This window comes from Ursus arctos, unplaced genomic scaffold, assembly GCF_023065955.2.
Source record: "Ursus arctos isolate Adak ecotype North America unplaced genomic scaffold, UrsArc2.0 scaffold_30, whole genome shotgun sequence".
In the NCBI taxonomy this organism is placed as follows: Eukaryota; Metazoa; Chordata; class Mammalia; order Carnivora; family Ursidae; genus Ursus; species Ursus arctos.
The window spans coordinates 26,430,437-26,454,653 of record NW_026622986.1 but is presented as its reverse complement, the minus strand read 5'-3'; the positions used below and the strand labels follow the sequence as shown (position 1 = coordinate 26,454,653).

Genomic DNA, 24,217 nt, shown 5'->3' with positions numbered 1-24,217 from the left:
GACACACAGACATACAGACACACACAGGGAGAAGGCGGTGTGAGGAGGGAGGCAGAGAGCAGACTGAGGTAGCTGTGAGTCCAGGAATGGCGTCGGCAACGCCCGAAGCCAGGAAGGGGCGAGAAGGATTCTCCCCTGAGCCCTGAGACGAACCAGGGTCGTGCGGACACCCTGGCATCAGACCTCTAGCCTCCGGAGGCGTGAGAGAAGACACTGCTGCTGTTTGGAGCTACTCAGTTTGTGGCGCTTTGTGGCAGCCCGAGGAAACAAAGGCAGCACACTACAGAAAAGTAACTGTTTTCTCTCATTAATTAAGCAAGAATTTATTGTTTATTAGGTGTGTGTGTTAAGTGTAAGTTAACACATACACATATAGGTATTATTGCACCTACCATATACCAGCACACTGTGCCAGGTGCTGGGGTTAGATTTTATGTTTTCTCAGACTCCATTTTCAATATTGGCTCTAAAACTATGATACTAAAAGCAAATATCTCATCAACAGACGAAAATAACTTGAAACTCTAAAACCCTAAGACATAAACTCATAGTCTGTGTAGGGCCCAAACAGCTAATTTAAAAAATCTTTTAGACACACAAAATAAGAACTCTTTAAATTAACCAGTATTTATTATCTTTCATCTTGATAAAATGTTATAACACACACAAACACATTATAAGAAAAAGAAAAGAAAACATCAAGAGTACTCCAAAGCTCCTTTTATAATTGGTACAGGGTTTAAATCATAATAATTTTTCTTTTATCCATTTTATTCTATTTACATACATTTTCTGAGGAACACAGTTCAAAAAGATTTTTAGATAACCATTCCTTTCAAAGGTTAATATAAAATTTAGATTTAGAAAAGGTATAGCTGAAATGATAAGGTAAATGTAATGCATTAGCTAATTTAAGGAAAGCACTGCTGATCACTGAGCCAAAGTCTGACTTTTGATTAACAAGTAACAAAACCTTGGGGCGCCTGGGTGGCACAGCGGTTGAGCGTCTGCCTTCGGCTCAGGGCGTGATCCCGGCGTTATGGGATCGAGCCCCACATCAGGCTCCTCCGCTATGAGCCTGCTTCTTCCTCTCCCACTCCCCCTGCTTGTGTTCCCTCTCTCACTGGCTGTCTCTATCTCTGTCGAATAAATAAATAAAATCTTTAAAAAAAAAAAAAAAAAAAAAAAAAAACAAGTAACAAAACCTAGAGATACCTACTAGTCTTGGAGGAAAATTCTTTTCTCACACTCAGAAGAAAACAGTCAAGTACATACAGGCAGCTGTTGGATAAACTGAATCCCACTGCTGTTTTCCCACAAAGTCTAGAAGGGACATTGCGGATCTCTTTATTAACACTACATTGCAAATAAGCAGCTATGATCAGGTGTTAGTCAGTTTTCTTCACGAATACACCCCAACACTGATCATTTCAAGTATCTGAAAAGCACTGGATACTTACTGACTGATATAGAAAATAACATTTTCCCTGAACTATTTGTTCACAAGTTAGGAAGCAGATTGCACTAAACCAAACAATCAAGAAAATCATAGGCTTATACAACTCAATGTAATATCATTTTAATATAACTTGCAATGATATGAATATCTTACATCACCTTGAAAGCGAAAAGAAATGGGTTTTGCTTTTCAATTTCAAAATAACAAGTTAGTTTTAGATACTCACACTATAGAGGTCTCTTGTCTCTTCTTTCATTTTAGGGATCTCCAGAAGCAGAGCCCAGACTTCACCTCTGAGCTGGAGTGGGATTCCTTTGTAAATTCTCCTATGAAACTTATTGAAAGAAACAAATTGAAGGTTATAAATGACAAAAATCTTAGACTGATCCCTCAAATCAAACTAATTAATATGTGTTAGTCCTTTATTTTCAAAGTATCCACGCTAACCGGTACGTTCTGCCATGGCACACTTGGATCCGATCGTGTCTACTTTCCAAACCCTAGCAGGGAGTCACGTACCCAGGAAGGCAGAGTACACGAAGAAAATGTTAAGTATGCCGAGTACATGAGCAGTTCCATACCATTACCAAGGAGCTCCCCATGCAGCATGAAAGCATAATCAGTGCTCTTTTTCAAGGTGTGAACATCTGATTTACACATTCCCCGTTGATATAATTAACTAGTTACATACTCTCTTCCTTTTCCCCCATACATCTAAAAGGCTCCAAATAGTAAAAACATTGCCTTGTCCCAAAAGTGTCTTCGTGGAGCGTAGAGAATACTGTAAGCCCTAATATCTTTTCCTGCAGCATCTTCTCTCTGAGGCTTTCCAGAACCTATCAACATAACATATCCTGTCTAGCTCAGAACTCAGCCAATGCCACCCGCAATCTTCAGTTCTCTCCCCACCTCCCTGTCCCGCCCCTCCCCTCCACACACCCCCCCCCCCCCGGCCACTTCCCTCTCCTCTTTTCAATTTTGGCAGTTCTCCAGGAATAACCTGCCATCGCTTTTGAATGAGAAAAGGAATAAATCATTAGTTTAGTCAACTCTTCAGATCCTTGTACGCTGTCACTCTATGAATCCTAAGACTGCATCTACTTCTCCATCTTCCCATAATTGTACCTTTTTTCCTCAAAGCTAATTATTCAAAATAACATACAAATCTATTATGGTCATTATAAAGCTGTGCATAATAAAACTTTGAAACTTAAAAGAAAATGTGCAAACAAGGAAATGACTAAACAAATTATGGCAGAAACCTTAGGGAGTAAGGTAAGAAGAGGTACATAATTACCTTTATGATCAAAATAGTATATTTTAATAGTATGGCTAAGAAAATCGGATGTAAGTTCTAATAACTGACATGCTGACAAGTTATGAGTTAAGAAGCAGAGTTCCCACTACTGCCACATACTACCTCGCTTTTTTACACCAAAGCTTTAGTACCTAAGTCATGACACAGTTTTATAAAACTGATGATGTGACTACGAATGAGCAACAATGCAGAACAACTCTCACTGTGAAATAGTGGATACTGTGAGGTGGATTCAATCAGATAATGCCATACGGAGTTTCAGCTTTGCTCTTCTGGTATAAACATACTATGCATCAAATTTGAAATTTCAGTAGATGGTGACTAGAATCCTGGAAGTTTTTTAACTCATTCAGTAGCTCTAACTGGAAGAATATATACAGAAAGGTTCTGTATAAACCAGACTCTGCTACTTGCAGCACTTCCCACATACTAAACATTTACCAGCTTTAATTGCAAACTGAGTGTGGTTTTTTAAAAAATGAATTTAAGATTTATCTTCCTAAAAAAAGTTTGTCATCTACATTCATTTCAAAGTTGTAATATTTACCATTATACTTTTTAAAGGAGTATCATCCACTAAAAGTTTTTTCAAACTATTGCCTAAACTTCTAAAGTAAAGATGTTGTACTATAAGCATCTAATATGAATATTGGAAGGTGTGGAAACTACCAGAAATGTGAAAAGTGAAAGTTTAATAGCCAAGTAGAATATGATGTCAGGTAAGCAGATTAACTTCACTGGAGAAGAATCTCCATTAGGCTGATGTTTTCAGTGAGTAAAAGAAGAGTTCTGACATGTATTTTTCAAACTATATTACTTGATAAGACCTCAGACATTATTTTATTGCTTTCATCCAATTCTGTATTCAACAACTATACATAAATGTCCATTTTTCATCTTAAAGTAAGTAAATTTTTTTAAAGATTACATTATCATGATTATATTAAGAAGAAATAATAGGGGCGCCTGGGTGGCTCAGTCCGTTAAGTGTCTGCCCTCAGCTCAGATCATGAACCTGGGGTCCTGGGATGAAGTCCCACATGGGGCTCCCTGCTCAGCAGGGCGCCTCTTCCTCTGCTTGCCACTCCCCCTGCTTTTTGTGTTCTCTGTCAAATAAATAAAATCTTAAAAAAAGAGAAAAGAAATAGTAGAGAAAACCAGGTAGAAAGCAAAAATTAATGGTCCCAGTGCTACTCCAGGGCTAAAATGAAAACTGAGGCACAACTTTTACTGAGCATTTACTACATGCAGGAAATGATTTTAAACTATATATAGATGTTTCTCTCATTTAATCACATTAACAATTCCATGAGATTTTATCCCAATTTTACAGATGGTCAAAGTGAATCACAGAAAAGTTAAATAATGTGCCCAAGGCACACGCAAGATGTCACCATGTTTTAGCAAAAGATACTGATTTTACATTTTATAAAAAACAAAGACCATCTTTCCAAGACCATTTTGCATGGAGCTAGTACCCACTGTTCTGCTCAAGTGAACTTACTAAAATACACAGATCAGAAAATATTAAGGGACTCCAAGAGCAGAAAGCACTAAAATAATGATAATGAAACTGTATTTAAAAGGTAAACATAACACACAGAGTTGTCAAATCATTATGCTATACACCCAAAACTAATGTAACACTGTATGTCAACTATACTTCAACTGGAAAAAAAAAAAGAAAAAGAAAAAGGAATATAAAAAGGGATGTATCTAGAATTCAACTTTAGGAGGTAGTGAAATAAAAAACATGTACACAAAGTCGCATGTACCAGAAAAAGGATTAAATTATGAGACCCTAAAATAAGAATTTTAAATCACGAAAAAAATAATAAATTATGCCTATTGTTTTTCAAATACTCGCAACTCTTATATGACAGACTGACATTACGGTAACATAATTTTCACAAATTTTCAACCATCATAAACATTGTGGAAATTTTGTAAAACAAAGCAGGAATTATATCAAGTATGACAGATACGAACAAAATTTGCTTATTCTCCTGAACAGTGTGCAGTTTACATTTGTTGAGAATCCTGCAACTGACAAAGTAATATCTCATATTTTCTATGATAGTCTGCAATGTAGGCAAAACGAGTGCTGCCCCACTTTAAATGCTGGGAGACCGTGGCACAGAGAAGTGGCTTGCCTAGGTCCAAGAATTTTGTCTTCTTACTCCTATTTCACTGCACTTCTGCCAGATCCCACTGCCTCGTCAGAGATTACAGCTTTTTTTTTTTTAAAGATTTTATTTATTTATGTTACAGACAGACAGCCAGTGAGAGAGGGAACACAGCAGGGAGAGTGGGAGAGGAAGAAGCAGGCTTCCAGCAGAGGAGCCCGATGTAGGACTCGATCCCGGAACGCCAGGATCACGCCCTGAGTCGAAGGCAGACGCTTTAACGACTGCGCTACCCAGGCGCCCCTACACTTTTAAAGTAAGTAGACTTCAGCAGCAGCAGGCGATCGCTGTTTATCCCAACTCATACATGAACATCACTCATTTGTTCCAAAAAGAAACTCTGCAATGACTGTCTGCTTCGTGGCCAACACTGATGAGGCAGGTGCTCTGGCTCCGAACATCAAAGAGTACTGAGGAGCTCACAGTGTAGCAGGGAAGATCAACGGTAAGCAGATAAACTGATACCGTAAACTGATACCCCTTTATTATAAAATAGTCCTTGCTACAGAGCTGAGCGTCGCACCCTGATGGGAGAAGTCGTGGGAGACAGACTCCCCGGAGGGGCCAGCGTGCGAACAGGAGAACAGCACGCACTACACTGTCCGGATGTGCAGCAGCGGTTAGCCCTTCTGTCACGGGACACAAGAGACTGGAGGGGAAAACCAGAAAAAGTTGAGGAATAAAGATGTTGGGATGAGGGCAGTGAACGTGGTGGTTACTTACTGGTCCAACACAGCGGCTCTCACCTTGAGACGGTATGAGAAATATTATAACGGAGGAAGGCAGGAATGAATTCTACATGACAGAGTTCGGGAAGATCAATACTGAAGGATCCACGGGGATTTGCCAGGAAGGGGAAATGAGGAGATGAGGGCAAGGAAAACAATGACTCTAGTAATTATGACTTTAATAATAAAAGTTATGCTAACATTTTCTGATTATTTATTAGGAGCTGGTATACGTGTTTCTACATCAATGTATCCCTTGTAATACTATCACATTCCTAAAGAGGAACATACTATTATTATCATCCCCATTTTACAGATGAGAAAATGAAGATGTGGAAAAGTAACTAACTCCAAATTGTACAACTAATAAACTGTAGAAGAACTGAAATTCAGTTAGTCTGACTTCAGAGACCACAGTTTTTGGTTTTGTTTTTAAGATTTATTTGAGAGAGAGACAGCACGAGTGGGAGGGGCAGGGGGGGGAGGGAGAGAGAGAGAGAGAGAATCTCAAGAAGACTCCATGCTGCGCGTGAAGCCTGACACAGGGCTCGATCCACAACCTGACCTGAAACCAAGAGTTGGACTCTTACCCAACTTTGCCACCCAGACGCCCCCAGACACCAGAGTTTTAACAACCGTCATATAGAATGCCTGTATGTTGGATTTAAACAGTGTTTTAAGATTCCAAGTTAAAAAAGTACTACCTTTAAAATTCAGTTAGAAATTTATTTTATGGATATGATACACAAAACCTTTAAGAAAAAATAAATTAAGGTTCCCTGAAATCTACCTTTTGCTTTGAGTATCTTTGTTCCCTTGCCATCAGAATCAAGTAGTCTATTTCAGTCACACAGATATATTTAAACATCCATCAACCAAAAAACAATTCCACTGACTGACCTAATATTTTCAATACCTCTTTCTAACCTTAGTGATTTCAAAATAGTGATGAATGTGCCAGTCTACATCCCACACTGGCCAGTGAGCCAACTTTGCAGCCCACGCCGTAGGGCTCCATTTGGGGGCCCTGCAACACTCCAAGTGTATGACCATGAAACAGGAGTCCACGCCGAGCTGCTTATCTCTTTACCGCCCCTCTGTTTTCTTTACGCATCCCTGCTCCATTAGCTCCTTCATCTCTGCCTCCAGACAGGCAAGAGTCCCTCAAGGCCGGATCTGAAACAGTTTTAAACCATACACAAGGCCCTATTGGCTCTTATAACTATACATCCTTTTTCCTTCTGACTTTTTATTGACAAACACCAAAAGGGAAAAGCAAACAAGAAAGACGGTACAGTAAACGAGCCCTCGAGTGTGGACAAGGGATCGCCTGCTGTGACTAACAAGCTGTGTTGTTAGTCCTTGAGAAATTTATTTATAAATTTGGTGCCTCCATTCTCCCATCAGTAAAGTAAAATGCTAATATAAGGTCCATTCAGTTACTTGACTTAAAAAAAAGGGGGGGGGGGAGTATGTCTGTCATTGGTACTCTGCTGTGACACAGCTTAAACACAATTACATCTCGACTAATTAAATCATAATGACTCCACTTAACAGAGATGACTTCATTTAATAGACTATATTTTTAAAACTCAGTACTACTGAACCAGGAGCCGTGAGAACTGTGAGACACACAGGCAACACAGACAACCTTAATGGAAGCTGTCTTTCATTAACTCTTGGATTCTAAAGATCCAAATATTCTCTGTCACAGCTATATTTTAATTTTAAGACACTTTTAGAAATTTTTTTGTATTACCATGATGTAAGTAAGGAACCTGTGGAGGGAAAACTTCCACCTCCTCTTGAAGAGAAGAAAACACATGCTATTTTTTTTTTTTTTTTTTTTTTTGCCTCAGTGCAATTTAAAATGAGGTATGAATTGAAAGCAGCAATTCTTTTAGAAGGTACATTCTGTTGCACGCCAAATTGGACCATATATATTATCAAATAATTCCAGCATTATCGTTCTGGGAAAGTGCTTTAAAATTATACATCAAAGAAACAGTTCTGTTAAAATCTCTCTTACTGGGAACTACATTAGCCAGAGTTGCTGTCAGAATAATGTCCTGGTAGAATTGCTCATTTTTACACCGGCTTACATACTTTCATAGACATATGTATACTCGAGAAGAACATAAAGCTACATAATTCTACAAATATCTTATTAGACCGAATGTTGAGACGAAAGTGCAGGTGCCACGCATCGACATTTACCCTGTAATTACCACTTGAGCAGTCTTCCCACAGACATGAGGTAAAGCAGGCGCCAACTTTAGGCCACTCTGGGAGACAGCATGATAATGAACAAGGGCATAGATGTTGCGACTAACATTCTACTTTGAACTGATTCCTCTCAAAAAAACATCTTGAGTTCCACCCTAATGCTAAAACACACAGTTAATAAAATCAACAACCCCAAAATGAGTTTACTCCTGATGAAAATAAAATAATAGAAGAGTCTAACAGACCTTAAATAAGGGTATTTAGAATGCTCAAAAAGAAAAGGGGCATTATTCCTGCGAGATGCCCAAGGACAAAAAGATTTCCACTGTTGAGTAAGTTGCACTCAGTTTAAGGACCCTCTTGAAGACGTGGTCCCCCTACCACGCGTTATAATAGTAAAGACTCTGAGGAGTCCTGTAATAAAGGACTTAGCTTTGCTTCACTTGGGTTAGCTCTGATATTCCCAACTTTATTGAAAGAGAGCCCTTTTCTCTTTAAAAAAGAAAAAAAAAACTTCTACCACCATGAACTTCACAGCTTCCCAATGTTTAAAGACTTTTGTGATGAGACTGGTGGTGACAGTAATAGATGTATGTGTTACGTTTTAATTGGTTTAAAACTCAGCCCCAACTCTGCAGGGCAAAAAGATTTAAGGGGAGATTTGCTAGAAGCTTTTGGAAAGATCACTCTTGCTTCAGGGAAAGCTTTCAGGGGCCAGCCCTCTTCCTGAGCAGCGTGACATGTGGGTATGAAGCCCAGAATTGCTGCAAGGATTCTGATCCCAGAGGGAAGCCAAGCTCAAGGTAAAGCTGGCACTGCAGAAGGCAGAGACGAGGGGGAATGAAACTAAGTCACAGGCAACGCAAAGGAGCGTCTGAAGCAAATCACTCCTGAAACCATCCTACCTCTGGACAACCTGGTACATCCTCTCAATTGCTGAAACCTATCTGAATGGGTATTCTGTTATAACATAAAGACTCCTAACTTGAGGCATCCCACTAAATTAAATTCTTCTGAAATTTTTTAAAAGAATATGAACATTAATACTTCTATAATTCAAGAGAAACTTTTATAGGGAAAATTCACATTAAATTTGTATAGTTTCAGAAAGAAGTAACATTATTTTAATTACCTTTTCAGTGTTCTTGTATTTTTCCCATCCTTTTAGCATTTTCAACCACTTAGTAGTTCTTTCAATTTCCAGCTGCTTTTGCTAAAATAAAATTGAAATTCATTGTTAATGTTTGAGGCTTCTATACTTACAAATTACCAAAAAAAAAAAAAAAAAAAAAAAAAAGTCAAAGAAAATGCTGCTAAAAAAATACTAAAAAAGTTAAGCTTTTAGACAGCAAATATACTATCTAACTTTAAAAAGTCAGATAAGTGATTATAGTTGTAGCAATAGTATTCCATAGCCAAAGTTAAGATACATGGGAGATGCTCCAATGGGACAGGTAAAGAGAAAGGAACTGTTTAAATTTTCTAATGCTTTTAAACTAGTCAGTGAAAACCCTATGTATTCTACTAAATTAAACCAAAAGGAAATTCTAAAATATTTTGCAATATTTTTTATGCAGCAACAAAAAAACACTTCAAAATTCCATTGTCTTCTTTTACATTTTACTGAATTCTACCATCTTAATGTTTTCAGTGACGGAGATGATTCTTTAAAGGAGAACTGGGTATTTATTTGTGGGGAGATTAATATCTAACTAGCAATGTGTTAGGGAAAAACTTATCCAAAAGTAAGTAAAAGTTGCTGCCCTGAAGGAAGTTCAAACTCAGGGCAACTGTCGTGGACATGGGTGGTACACTGTGACAGGTATGACAACATACGGTCACAAAAGGTGACCACAAGGTCACAATGGAAGAAGCAGTCAAACCCACCTAGCAATGTTAAAGAAGGTAAGTCCTAAATGAAGAATTGAAAGTTTATTAAAAGATTATTAGGACTTTCATCAAAGTGCAACAGGGGACTGAATATTCCATGAAGCATGGATAAATGTAGTTCTGAGACAGCGTAGCACCGTGGGCGGCCACCAGTAGTTCTAAAAGGCTAAAAAAGGACATGAGGCTGAAAATGTAGGCAGGGGTCTTGGACATCACACCAAATTGGAACTGGAGCAAAGCTGGGGAATGGGGAGGGTGGTACAGAAAATACTTCTTCCTCCCTTCTTTCGTTTCCAGGAGAAGGGATGTTTTTTCCTAATTATTTGGGCCTGCTATCCAATCTCTTCCTCACTTGTAAGGTGGTAAGTGACTTAACTTATTTAGTAAGTTTAGAAAAAGATCTGGGCATGTACGGCTCCTCTGTCCCTTTTCTGTGGAAGCCTGAACCCTCAGAAGGCCTATTTGTACTCCATCCTTTCAGACAGGGAAAAACACCCACCTCAGCCAAGAAGTCGGCGGTGACCTCTCTGTCTATGACCAGGTGCGCAGGACCATCTCCTACCAGGCTTCCGAGTTAGGGAGCCCACAGCGGCCTCACGCCTAACCTGCATCTTCCCCTAACGCCTCTGCGCCCCATGAACGTGGACATGTGTGGTTTCCCCAGTCCCTCCAACAGTGCCGGGCACAGAGCAGGCACCTAACCATCTCATTTTCATGAAAAGAACCCAAAGAGATCGTTCCTTATGAGTGAGCTGAGATTCCACTATTTTGTTAATTCCCAATGCCCACATTTTCTTTTCTGCAGGCCTCTGTAAGTGTAATAGATCTGTGAATCAAAAGCAAAGGAAATGAAAGACTAGACAGCCCAAAAAAAAAAAAAAACCAGTTCTGAAAATCGACTTTATGCTCAAAATGGTGTGCTCATTACAACCCTGTGAGGCACGTATAATAATCCCTATTTTACAAATAAGGGAACAGAGGCACAAGGTGGTTTAATGGCTTTCAGATTCCCCTATGTAGGAAATTCAAGTGTGATGAGAGGCTCACAGCCAGGCAGCCTGGCTTCGGAACCTGCCCTCTGAGCCACCGCAGCAAGGTCTCCTGCTTCCCATGTGTCCTCTGCACAGCTCACGTGACCACAGTTTTGGAAGAAAGCAATGCCTCCTTATTGATGGTCTTCAATCCAGCCTCACACAGGCAGATGGCATATGCCCACCATCAATATTTTTCGATTTAAAAGAAGCATAAAATCCCAAAGAAAATCCTGATTATAGGAAAAGATCCTCATTTTCCGAAAATGAAAAAATTTTTAGAGAATTTTATTTTAAAGCATATTTTCAAAACTTTTTAATCACTTCTTAACTCTTTCTAAAAATTGTGATAGGTTTCTCATAATAAAAGATGATCACTCGTGAGCAAAACACTGTTATAATTCCCATTTTTCAAAAGACTAAATATATTCTTCATTATATTATTAGCAATAAAATGTTGCAGATGGTTCCAGAAATATGTTTAATTTTAAAGCTCAGTGGGGCACTGAAATCTAATTAATGTTTCTGCTAAACGTGACTTTAGAGAAGGCCAAGTTGGGAAAAATTAAGATTGATCTAAGTTTAGTATTTTTTTGTTCTTCTGCACTTCCTCCCCTGACTTCTTCAAAGCACAATTCCTTTCTCCACCAACAGGAAAACACCAAATAATTCAAGCCAACCCAAGAGTATAATAACATACACTTTGCCAAGAACAACCCTGCTGAGACCTAGCAGGTCTCTTGCTATCCTTCATTTTTATGACTATGAATTATCAATGAATCACTTTAAGAACTAGTTACTCTTTTTTTTAAAGGCATACTCTGTATTCTAGTTCTTACATACATAATTTTAAATGCTACACACTAACAAGTAAGGACAAAACACACACACACACACACACACACACACACACATGATTTTAAAAACCATTAATAACTATGCTTTTCTTTCCCCTACAGGGAAGAAAAAAAAAAAGATACAGCTTGGGGAAAGCTCTGGGCTGCAGGATTTAAAAATTATGTATCAGTAGTTCCATCAAGTTTAAATGTTAACTCCATAATGCCATCAATTCAGCCACACCTGATTTGAATGCAAGTGACTGCCCCCCCCAGTCATGAACCTCTAACTCGTGGATAAAATATACTTTATCAGCAAACATGCCACAACTAACTGTTCCAGAACTTACTCTGAAGTAAGAAGTAACTGAAATCACACGTGACAAATGTGAACTTGAATGCTCTGGGAAAACAGGCTAAGGAACACTATCTTGTTGTGGACTCAGTAACATCAAGACAAACTAGAAAAGAAGAGCAAGTGAGAACCTTGACGTACAAGCTCAGCAGACACTCAGTTTCAACGTATCCATAACTATTTCCCTGACTGTGTGCTATCACCCTGCTCTTCCCAAACATGAAGTAATAGCATCACTACCTACTAAGCCAATCAAACCAGAACCTTGTTTTTCATCGTCCTTTCCCTTCCTTCCCACTCCCCAAACCACACTCTGCTGGCCCCATCCATGTCTCTTGCTTCCATCATGTCCCCTGCCCCAGTTCAGCAATCCTAATTCCTAGATAAAGGCGCTAACTCCTTACTCGTACCTACCACACCTTTTAAAATGTGTCACAGTTAAAAACGCTTCAGTGGCTACTTACTATCTACAAATGAAGTTTAAACGTCTACAGGGATGGCCCTTCACAATATGACCCCATTCACCTTCCAATTTCACTTCTTGATACTGGTACGATCTGGCCACTCTGAAATATTTGTCATTTCCAGCACGTGATGTATTTTCATGCCTCTTTAACCAAAGTTTGCTATTTGTCTGCCGTGATGCTCTTCCCCACCATCATTTGGTAAAATGTATTCTCTCAAGATCCAGTCAAATGTCAAAGGTCTGGAACCTTTCTCAAATGCCTCCATGCTCCAAGCAAAATAAACTATTTCCTCAGCATTTCCTGGCATGGACTAAGGACCCTGCTGACCTGGATTCAAATTTGAATTCTGCCCCTTCCTATATGTTTCATTTGGGGCAAGTTACTTAATCTCTCTGTATCTTAGTTATTTTTTCTACAAAATAAGAATTATTATGATTATAGTTATAACACCTAACAGCTGTGTTTTAGTTGCCCAAATCTTATCGTTATTGTTATTATTCAAGCATAAACTCCTTGAGAACAGAAACCATATTACATACTCCTGATTTAACTCCAACACCTAAAATAGTGGCAGTTATATTTAAAAAGTCAAACAAATATTTTAAAATTAAACATAATTTATATAAGAAAAGATAAGCAAACAGCACTATGAAACAATTAATAGCATTCTGTGGTCCCAGAGGTAGAGGGGCAGGAGGCAGAAAGTGGATGAATGGATGGACCAAGAACATAAATACTTCTGACAGCAATTCAATCATTGTAATATAGAAATAACCAGAAATGAATTGTAATAGTATCTCATGCAGCATAATGGCAAAAATGGTATCGGTCCATCATGCTGGCAACGCTTTTCAAAGTACTGCCAGAAAGCAGAACTACTGATGTTTGAAGTCTATACAAAATTGATATTAGATAACTCTGCTGACTTCAAATAGAGACATCTTACTTCTCCTAACTTTTGTTTTGAACTACTGTAAACCTACAGAAGGTTAGAAGAGTGCACCATATACTTCTACAGTTCACCCTTGAACATGGGTTTGAACTGCATGGGTCCACTTACATGCTGATACAATACAGGACTGTAAATGTATTTTCTCTTCCTTACAAAAAATTTTCTTAATAACATTTTCTTTTCTCTATCTTACTTTATTGTAAGAATATGGTATCTAACACGTAAGAGCATATAAAGTAGATTAATATATTAATAAATATAATAAATATATTTATTAACAGTTAATTGTTCATGTTATCCATAAGGCTTCCAGTCAACAGTAGGCTAAGTAGTTAAGATCTGGGGGAGTCAAAAGTCGTATGTGTGGGCGCCTGAGTGCCTCAGTCTGTTAAGCATCTGCCTTCAGCTCAGGTCATGATCTCGGGTCCTGAGATGGAGCCCTGCATCGAGCTCTCTGCTTCCCAGGGGGTCTGCTTCTCCTTCTCCCTCTGTCCCTCCACCCTGCTTGTGCTCTCTCTCTCTCTCTCTCTCAGATAAATAAATAAAATCTTTAAAAAAAAAGAAGTTGTATGTGAATTTTCAACTTCATGAGGGGTCACCTCCACTGTATGGTCAATGGTCAACTGTAATCTGTGTAGCACACTTTGAGGGAGTGTGAACATCCTGTTCCTTAATAATTCTATTCAATGGTCTCACCATCCACTGATAATCCCTGCCTGAAGAGATTCTAATTCTGATGGTCTTACCATCCCCTGATAATACTTGCCTGAATAGATTCTAATTCTGATGGTCTTACCATCCACTGATAATCCCTGCCTGAATAGATTCTAATTCTGATGGTGCTAAAATGATGTGGTGGTTTTTTTCTATGATTTGTTCTATATTATTAATTGACACTTTTCTATTTAAAAGTTGTTTCCTTCTAGCTCCTCCTCCCTTTGAAATAGCACTATGGTATAAAAGAACTATTTTATTCAATGTGTTATAATCCAGTATCATCATCATTCTTTTAGAAGCTCAAATTGTCTCAAATTAGGCAGAACTGCCTCTTATCTGGTTGGAGATTTCCCCCTTCAAGTGGACACTATCTGGCACAAAATAATCAGGTTCACTTCACTTTATACTTTTTCTACCCTAAGCCTAGATCAGCTACTTCTTTAAGAAACAGTGGTTCTTTTTAATGGGGAATGGTTTTCAAAAACTAAGATCTGGGTACTAGGTGAGCTCATCACTGCAGTTGTTAAAATCAGATAGGAAACCCTAGTATAAGAAAATTCTGTTCCCCCAAGAATGTCAAAACAACATAATCAATAGGAAAATAATGCCAAGGTCTTTATGTCTATCCTATATTCCCTTTGTTATCTCTCTGTTACCTCCACTGACTATGAACATGGTACACTGTTGTGCACTTTTCTTCCTAGGAGATGTTTTCAGAAAAGGACTAAACTTCCATTTGAGTTTGCAATCTGATACCTGATTGTCCTAAGTTGATGCCCCCCTCTGAGTCGGACTGGCCCCTCGTACTCAGGCAAGGAAGGTATAATGATTAAAACTGGCTGGGACCAATGTCTTCTTTGCTACTTCTCAATCTCCAGTGATCTCAGACTATATATATATATATATATATATATATATATATTTTTTTTTTTTTTAGATTTTATTTATTTATTTGACAGACAGAGAGATAGCTAGCGAAAGAGGGAACACAAGCAGGGGGAGTGGGAGAGGAAGAAGCAGGCTCCCAGCGAGGAGCCTGATGCGGGGCTTGATCCCGGAATGCCAGGATCACGCCCTGAGCCAAAGGCAGATACTTAACGAATGAGCGACCCAGGTGCCCCTCAGACTATATTTTTAACCCTATATTTTTAACCCTATGCAGGACCAACTGAACAGTAAGTACTTGACAACTGTGGAATCATCCACATGGTGCTACCTTATCTCCTGTCTACTCCCAGGCTCTTTCCACTGTTAACATGATTAATAACCCTGATAGTAACAGCTACACATATACACAACACATAGATGGATATCAAATGGCCTTCTCTTCTAGAATAAGAAATCTTGGAACTTTACTAAAGTTCAAGTCTTCAGATGCTTTTTTGTCTCTAATGTTTGAGTGTGGGACAAGTGACTGAGGACAGTGGGCCAGAGTCACACACACCTAGACCTCACCAGCAGATGTCAGAAGAGGACAAGAAGTACAGGAAAGAGAGTCCTGTTTTGACAAAAGAACGACACTGAAAAGTCTATTGGTCATGTATTTTGAGTAAGATTTCACACCACATAAAATTAAGATACAGTTTTTAAAGATAAGAATAGACTCTGATATCCTATAAGCTATGCAAAATACTGCATTACATAAAGGAATAGCTGAATTCATGAAAATTCATAGCCTTACATATCCTTTATCCTTATTAAAAACATCAATAAGCTCAAAGAAACAATATAATCCATTATTAATATTGTTCTCTGCCAAGTAAATGTAATAAGTGTGATTGTTTATTTGTTTAAATGCCTGTTTGGGGGAATCCAAAGCACTCTGCAAATATCAACACTAATCCTCTTATGAGAGACTTGCAACACTACCCTATTTTAAACAGAGAATGGCCTTATGTAAAATAATGGTGAAGCTGGAACTCAAATCATGATTACTTGACTACGCATTAGTGTACAAGTCTTCCCAAACGGCACTAAGTGCATGCTTCAAGTGTATGCTTTGTAAAGATTAATAAACATGTGTAGAATTCAGCAAGGTACTATTTCCGCTGATGTTATTCAATGATAAATACATGCAAAATTTTTTATTAGCTTCCTGGAAACTGCAGGCTTGGCCATTAGGACTAGGCAGTCACCTAAGAATAATGAACTAAACTTAAACCAGAAAAATTGGGGGAAATTCTGATAACTAAAAAGTTTACAGTCTTAGTCTGCTTTGCATGTGTCTAGAAGTTCTCATTCCACTTTAAAGAGACCAAAAGATTAAAAGGCAGGTCATGCAATAGGAGAGCAGTTTTAGACAAAACTTACACAAAAGGCATAAATGGAACCTCAATGAGCAGCCTCAGAATCCTGCCTCTCAGTAAATTATTAAGGTATGCATAGATTTTTTTTAGGGACTTCCTATTAAACTCTTTAAAGTAAACAACCAATTAATTATAAGCATAATTGCATAAAATAGGTCTTTTATTCTAAAGGCAAGTCTCTTAAAAAAACAAAAATGTAATGACAACCTCCTTCAAGCATGCATCCTCCACTCGTTTTTGTCTTTTATTTCTCCTTTCCCTCACTGTCACCCTTCTTGAATCATCTATATCACCAGTTCCCAGACTTCTGAACTTTCTGTACTAGAAAACTATACAAAAGAAAAAGAGAAGCAGGGGCACTGAAGGCAGGAGTCTACACTGGGTTGCCATATTTTATTTTGCCAAATATGGATTACTTTTGTTAAAAGATACCTTCTAATTCTTCTCTCCCTAATTTCTCAAAGGCCACTGTAATATTCAAAAGTGTTTAAGTCACCATATTTAGTGTTAAAAAGCAGCCGTTACAGTCACTGAATTATGCATTCAGCCACCACTTACTGAGCATACACTATGTGCAAGGCTCTGTGTTCTGGGGGTACAGCAGTGAACAGAGTAGATAACCACCCCCCCAGAGAGATGACATCCTAGTAAGCAAACAGACAAAATAAAGACCTGAGTAATATATATAAAACGTGAAATACTGTTAAGTGCTAAAGAGAAAAACAGAGGAAGAAGAGGGATAATTAGCATGTGTGGGGGGAGGGAGTTCCCAATTTTAGATATGATAGCCAGGGAGGAGGGTCTTACTCTGAAGGTGACATGTGAAAAAGCAAAGGAAATGGAATGTGTCTCGTAGCTATTGGGAGAGGAGGCAGGGAAGCACCCCAGGAGAGGAAGCAGCCAAAGAAGGAATATGGCAGGCATGCTCTGGAACCACTACAGAGGCCAGTAAGGAAGAGAAAGCAGTGAAGATTAAATGACAGCCTTAACAAAAAGCACGTCATACAGGGCTTTGAAGGTCACTCTAAGGACTTCCCGTTTTACTGTGGATATGACTGAGGGCCAACATAATGCTCCAATCAGAGTGTCATGTTCTTACTTACTTTAACAGGCTCATTCTATCTCTTTTGGTGAACAGGAAGATCATGGGGGAGAAAGGGGAACAACAGCAGAAGCAGGAAGATATAAAGTTCCAGAAGAGAGGTTACAGTGAAGAGGGTGGCAGAAGTGGTGATGGTAAGTCATCAAATTCTGAATATATTTTGAAGGCAGAGCTCACAGGATTGCTGACCAATGAAATGCAGACTACAAAAGAAAGGAAGTCAAAGATAACTTAGAAGTTTTAGACTGACCAACCAGAAGAGTAGCACTCCTGTGTAACAGAATGGATTTAAAGAGAATAACAGAAACCCCTGTTTGGACATTTGTTAGACATCTAAGTGTAGACATTTAAAAGTATATGCAAGGATATACAAGTATGGGATTCAGGGAGCCAAGTCATCAACATACGGTTGGCATCTAAAGCCAAAAGACGAGATGAGATAGATTAACAAGGAAAAAATACAGACAGGAAAGAGAAGTTCCAAGGCCTGGGCCCTGGGGTACCTCAAAGCAGAGATCTAGGAGATGAGAAGGAATGAACAGAGGAAACTGAGAACAAGCAGCCAGTGAGGAAAGAACACGCAGAGGGTCTGAAGGCTGGGAAGAAAGAATGTGTAAGAATGAGACCATAGCCACCAACGTCAAAAGCTGCTCGTAGGTCAAGAGGAAGCCTGAAAACTGCCTACTGGATGTCACAGTATAAAGGTAATTAGAGACCCTAATCCAGGCCAGGAGGGGGTGGGGATAAGGGTGGGGAGTTAAAAATCTGATTGGAATGGATGCAAGAAGGAAATGCAGGAAAGAAATGGAAAAGAAGGGGTATAGACACCTCTCCGGAGGAGTTTTGCTGTAAGACAACAGAGAATCAGGTTAGTTCTGTGGAGGAAATGGGGCAAAAGAAGATTGGTATTGGGGTTGTTGCTTTACAGGAGAAATAACAAATTTTACTCTGATGGGAACAATCAAGCAGGAAGAGAAAGAATTCGGGAGAGGGAGAGAAGAATAGCTCAAGTGATGTCCCTGAACAAGTCTAATCACTCACAGTGATGAGAGCCTATAAAAACACAGATGAAGACAGGTGGGTAGGTGTGGCTGTGGAAGTTTGTGGAAGTTCCCTGATTGCTTCTGTTTTCTTATAAGAAATAAGAAGAACATGAGCTGAGAGGACAGAGGAGGTACTGGAAGTTTGAGGAGGAAAGAGAATGTTCCAATAGTTGAAATGGAGCAAAACTTGACCAGGAATAGCATGCTTTCCTAGCCTGAAAGTTGGCCTGAATCAGGGCTGGACTTTTAGTCCAGAGGAAGCAAAAGAGGGGAGGGAGGTAAAGGTGTATGGGAGTGATTGTACTGACCGACAGTACAATTTCAGCTGGGAAGAGAGGAGAATGAAGACATGAGTTTGGGGAGGGATGATGTAACAGTGGTTATATCAGTGAGGTCCAAGGATCAGTGAAGTTGGGACACTAGACAAGAGAGAAAAAGGTCAAAGATTTGGGACAGAGCCTCAGATTCCCATTTCAAACTGGATTGATAGAGGTCACCAATAATCTCCCACCTATTATCTCACTTGACCTTCCTCTAGTCATTGGATGGACAGCGAGTGTCTCAAAGGCAGAAACTACCTCTTATTTGACCCTAGTATTCTAGGCAGTACCTAGTCCAGTGCTTGATACACAGCTGCTACTCAATAATGTTATCTATTTTAAGAAAGAAACTCATTTGCCAAAACATCAAGGTTGTGGTACTGGGAGAAAATGAGGCAGTCACAAGAGAATTCAACTGCAGCAAATACCTATAAGGATCTTTATGTATTTCAATTGGCAATTTTGTCTACATCTTAAAGGTATGCTTCATTTTCTTATTTCCAGAAATTTTTGATTTTAGGAAGATTTTCTAAAGTATTTTTCAAATTCTCATTCCAATTCTTTACCTCTATTATCTGGACTCAGCATCTTTCCCCCATAGAACATAAACAAACTGATGATAATCCCAATCCGTAGCCTGCCTTCCATTCTGCAATTCATTTTTTGGAACAGGAAAAAAAACCAAACAGAGAAGGGGAGGGAGATTCTGACCAGCCTTAAGACATTCAATCCCTAACTGTCATGGACACACAACTATGGAACCAGCTCCCTTGCTAAATATAATGAACAAAGGGGAAACAGTTAAAAAAAAAAAAAAAAAAGTAAGAAGTTTATTAAACGTAAGATTTTTTAAAGTCCTTAAAAGCTAATAGACTTACGTGACTGAAGCAAACTTCTGTTGTTGTTTATAGGAAATTTGGTTACAATCCCATGGAATAGTTTTATTACAAAAAGCTACTGGTCTAGAATCCTGCTTTATTAGCTACAGAGTACACGAGAATCCCTTGTGAAGCTTTCCACAAACGACCTACGTGGGCTCCTGCCCAGAGAGTTTGACCTAACAGACGGAGGAGGGTCCCAAGCACCTGTGCTCTTCAAAGGCTCTATATGCGAAGCACTCCTACACTGAGAACTGTCTAGAACACAAGTCTCTGATAACTGTTACCTTTCTTTTTTTTCAAACATCTATCAGAAGTTCCAAATATCTCCTAAAATGGTTTTGCCATTAATTACTTTCTTACAGTGATACACTCTGGGTTAAATTTAAATGCCTGCACCATTTACATATAACATGGCACTCAAAATCACAAAGATGGAGATTTTATTCCTCTGATAAACATCATTCACTGGTAACGATAAATACATGCAGGGCTGGGACTCACCCGTTCCATAGCTGCATTATGATACGGGAGCTCCTCCTCACTGCAAAGGAAAAATAGTATATGTGAAATTTTTGAAATCATAATGAACTTTTAAAAAATTATATACCTATAGATACATACGATATACAACCATTTATCATCATCTCAAGAATGGATCACATTACAAAAGCTTCCATTCTACCAAATTCAATATAAAACAATCAGTGATTCTGAACCCACAAGGTCCCCTATCTTCAAATCTCTAGACATACGCTAAGACAGTCATCTCCAGCCACATGTGGCTATTTAATCTTAAATGTTAAGTTCAAATTAAATAAAATTAACAATTCAGTTTTTCAGTCTCCCCTTAGCCACAGTTCAAGTGCATGACAGTCATGCAGACAGAGGCTATCATTCTGAACAGTGTGTATACAGAAAGAACATTCCCACCACTGCAGGAAAGTCCCACTGGACAACACTCCTGCAGACCCAGTCAGCAACCTTCTTCTGGGAAGGTAAATATTTAAATAGTAAATGCATTAGGCTTTGCAGACCAAACAACCTTTTTCATTAACTATTCAACTGTAAGGCTGTATTGCCCAAGCAGACACAGATAATAGTAGACTGCTTGAGGTTTTATTCCCACCAAAGGTTTGCAAAAACAGGTGGGGAGCTGAATGTGACCTGCAGGCCATAGTTTGCCAACCCCTACTCTACAACATCACCTCCACTCTCTGGCTCAAATTATGGCCTATAACAAATGATTGCTTTTTAAAAAAATGGTATAAGATCAGGGCACCTGGGTGACTCAGTCATTTAAGCATATGCTTTCGGCTCGCGTCATGATCCCAGGGTCCTGGGATTGAGCCCCACATCGGGCTCTCTGCTCAGGGGGGAGTCTGCTTCTCTCTCTCTTTCCCATTCCTGCTCTCTTGCTAGCTCTGTCTCTCAAATAAATAAATAAAATCTTAAATAAATAAATAAAATTTAAAAATAAATAAAATAGCCTCCAATAGATTTATGCATGAAAAAGGAAAATCTAATTCTATAAATCAGGAAAGCTTCATTTGTTAAAACTTCAATGGGGATGAGATTTTTAAATATACAACAAAAGATCAAATTCATTTCTCTGATACGGTAACACTGTGACATCAACTCTAACCTAAAACACGCTGAGACTCTTGTATTAACTGCCAGTAATGTAACAACAACGAGCTATCGATATGTAACAAAGCTCTGTGCTTTGAATTGCTACCTCAGTAACACTGATGTGTTGGCAATGACACAGATTCTTGTCTTAGTTTCTCTTGAACCACATAATACCACTTTTCAGAGTACAGTGCATTAGTATTCGAGAGTCTAGTGTGTTCAAAGGCACTCTGTCCCTACTCTGAAGAGTCCTTAGGTGGACCACAAACCAACCTACAGCAATGGAACTGACAGAAAGTGTAACCACCAGAAGAGATCTTAAAGAGAGTCCAAACCCTTCCCTTCAAAGATAAGCTAACATGTCAGCCGCAGTCATTCAGCCTAACACAGAGATGCCCACTTCTATCTACCTAGCCCTGTGGCTTCAAATGAAGATGGACAAGATGTTCTGTTTGTGCAGCAGTATATGAAGAAAAGGCTAAGAAACCAATTCTCAAGAAGAAGAAGAAAAAAAGAAACTTTTGAGGTTTTAATATGAAAGTCTCTTTTTTTAATGTAAAGTGTCCACTCACTGTCCTTTATTGACAGTGACACCTTGCTTTTTTTTGTTTCACTATGCTCACAGTCTACATTTCCCTGTTAATCTGTAACCCTGATTACTAGAACCAATGATGTACGAAGAGCAGAGGATGTAACTTCTAATTTAAAAGTGCATCTATCCGTTCTTCACTTACTGGCAGAAAAAGGGTCTATCAACACCCCTGCCATTTATTTCTTAGGTGAACGGGGTCATCTTGAACGACGAGGAACATCTGACACCCTGTGTGCACACTAGGACCAGTATTTCCGGGGTGAGTAGGCTGCCCTGGGTGAGTTACTTTTTGTACAGCTGATTTGAGCAGATCCCGATAACTTTATTTGAACTTTCCCAACTGCAAATGAAGTGCCAACTCTGGCTGCTTACCAAAGGACTCGTTCTTTGAAGGTGCTGGGTACATTTCTTTGGTGTCCTCCTGTTTACTAAACAAGACTAAGAACCTAGGGGCGCCTGGGTGGCACAGCGGTTAAGCGTCTGCCTTTGGCTCAGGGCGTGATCCTGGCGTTATGGGATCGAGCCCCACATCAGGCTTCTCCGCTAGGAGCCTCCTTCTTCCTCTCCCACTCCCCCTGCTTGTGTTCCCTCTCTCGCTGGCTGTCTCTATCTCTGTCGAATAAATAAATAAAATCTTAAAAAAAAAAAAAAAAAAGACTAAGAACCTCACTGTGCCTATTCCCAACGCTGAATCAGAACCAACTTCTGCACTTGTCTGTGGAAAGGTGCTGACCATCTATCTGCTCAGGCCACATGGCCTGTGGTACTCAGGTCCTACAGAGTGCACCTGTGAAATCCAAGAGGAGACAAGACCGCTCTCAGCATCCCGCACCACCTTAACATCGAACCGCACTACTGAAAACCCTGGGAGAGAGACGCGGGAACATACAGACAACCAGCCAGCCTTCGGCAACATCCAGAACTAGCCAGACTTGGGGTTGGATTTCCCTCCACCTTGGCAGCTTACATTATTTCCTTTTGCCCTGTCACAACCCCACCTCTATCCCACCAGGATCTGCCTGCCTGTGTAGGAACACCATCAGATTCCCAGTTACTGAACTCCTACTAACCAAGACTTGCTTCATATGCATTTTTTAAATTTATTTTTTAAATTTTTTGATAGAGATACAACTGACATATAACATTGTATTAGTTTTAGATGTACAACATAATGATTTGATATACGTATATATCAAAAAATGATTACTACTTTTAGTTTAGTTAGCCTCCATCACCACACTCGGCTACACATTTTTTGGTTTTTCCCTTGTGATGAAAACTTTTAAGATCTACTCCCTTAGCAACTGTCAAATATACAATACTGTCAAATATACAATACAGTATTATTAACTATAGTCACCATGCTGTATACTCCCCACCCAGGACTTATTTACCTTATTACTAGAAATTTGTACCTTTTGACCACCTTCATCCATTTTGCCTACCTCCCAGCACCACCACTCCCCATACCACCTTTGGCAACCAGAAACCTGTTCTCTGTATCTATAAGTTCATTTTTTTGTTTGGTTGTTTCAGATTCCACCTATAAATGATAACATACAGTATTTATCTTTATCTGATTTATTTCACTTAGCATAATGTCCTCAAGGTTCATCCATGTTGTCATAAATGGTAATATTTCATTCTTTTTTGTGGCTGAACAATACGCCTCTATGCCTCTGAGTGTGTGTGTGTGTGTGTGTGTGTCTATCCATTCATCCACCAACAGACAACTTAGGTTGTTTCTATGCTTTGGCTACTGTAAATAATGTTGCAATGAACACTGCAACATACAAAAATCTTTTTGAGATAGTGATTCCCCTTTGGATAAATACCCAGAAGTAGCTTCCATAGTAGCTGCACCATTTTACATTCCTCCCGGCAGTGCACGAGGGTCCCCTTTTCTCCACATCCTTGCCAAAACTTGTTATTTCTTGTCTTTTTGATAATAGCTATTCTAACAGGTATGAGGTGATATCTCACTGTGATTTTGATTTTGATTTCCCTCATGATTGGTGACATTAAGCATCTTTTCATGTGTCCGGGAGCCATTTGTTTGTCTTCTTTGGGAAAATGTCTATTCAGGTTCTTTGTCCATTATTTAATCGGATTTTTTTTTTTTTTTTTTTTACTTAGTTGTATGAGTTCTTTACATATTCTGGATATTAACCCCTTATCA

General features: G+C 39.0%; 1 protein-coding gene across 1 annotated transcript in view; it reads right to left on the bottom strand.

Moving 5' to 3' along the window:
- Window positions 1–24,217, bottom strand: part of USP6NL (USP6 N-terminal like) — a 176,064-nt gene that overhangs the window by 45,969 nt on the left and 105,878 nt on the right. Inside the window, exons 5-7 of the mRNA XM_026478631.4 lie at window positions 20,319–20,358; window positions 9,050–9,130; window positions 1,686–1,793 (exon numbers count right to left, since the gene is read on the bottom strand). Of these exons, the coding sequence (XP_026334416.1) occupies window positions 1,686–1,793; window positions 9,050–9,130; window positions 20,319–20,358 (229 nt within the window). The remainder of the gene's footprint in view (window positions 1–1,685; window positions 1,794–9,049; window positions 9,131–20,318; window positions 20,359–24,217) is intronic.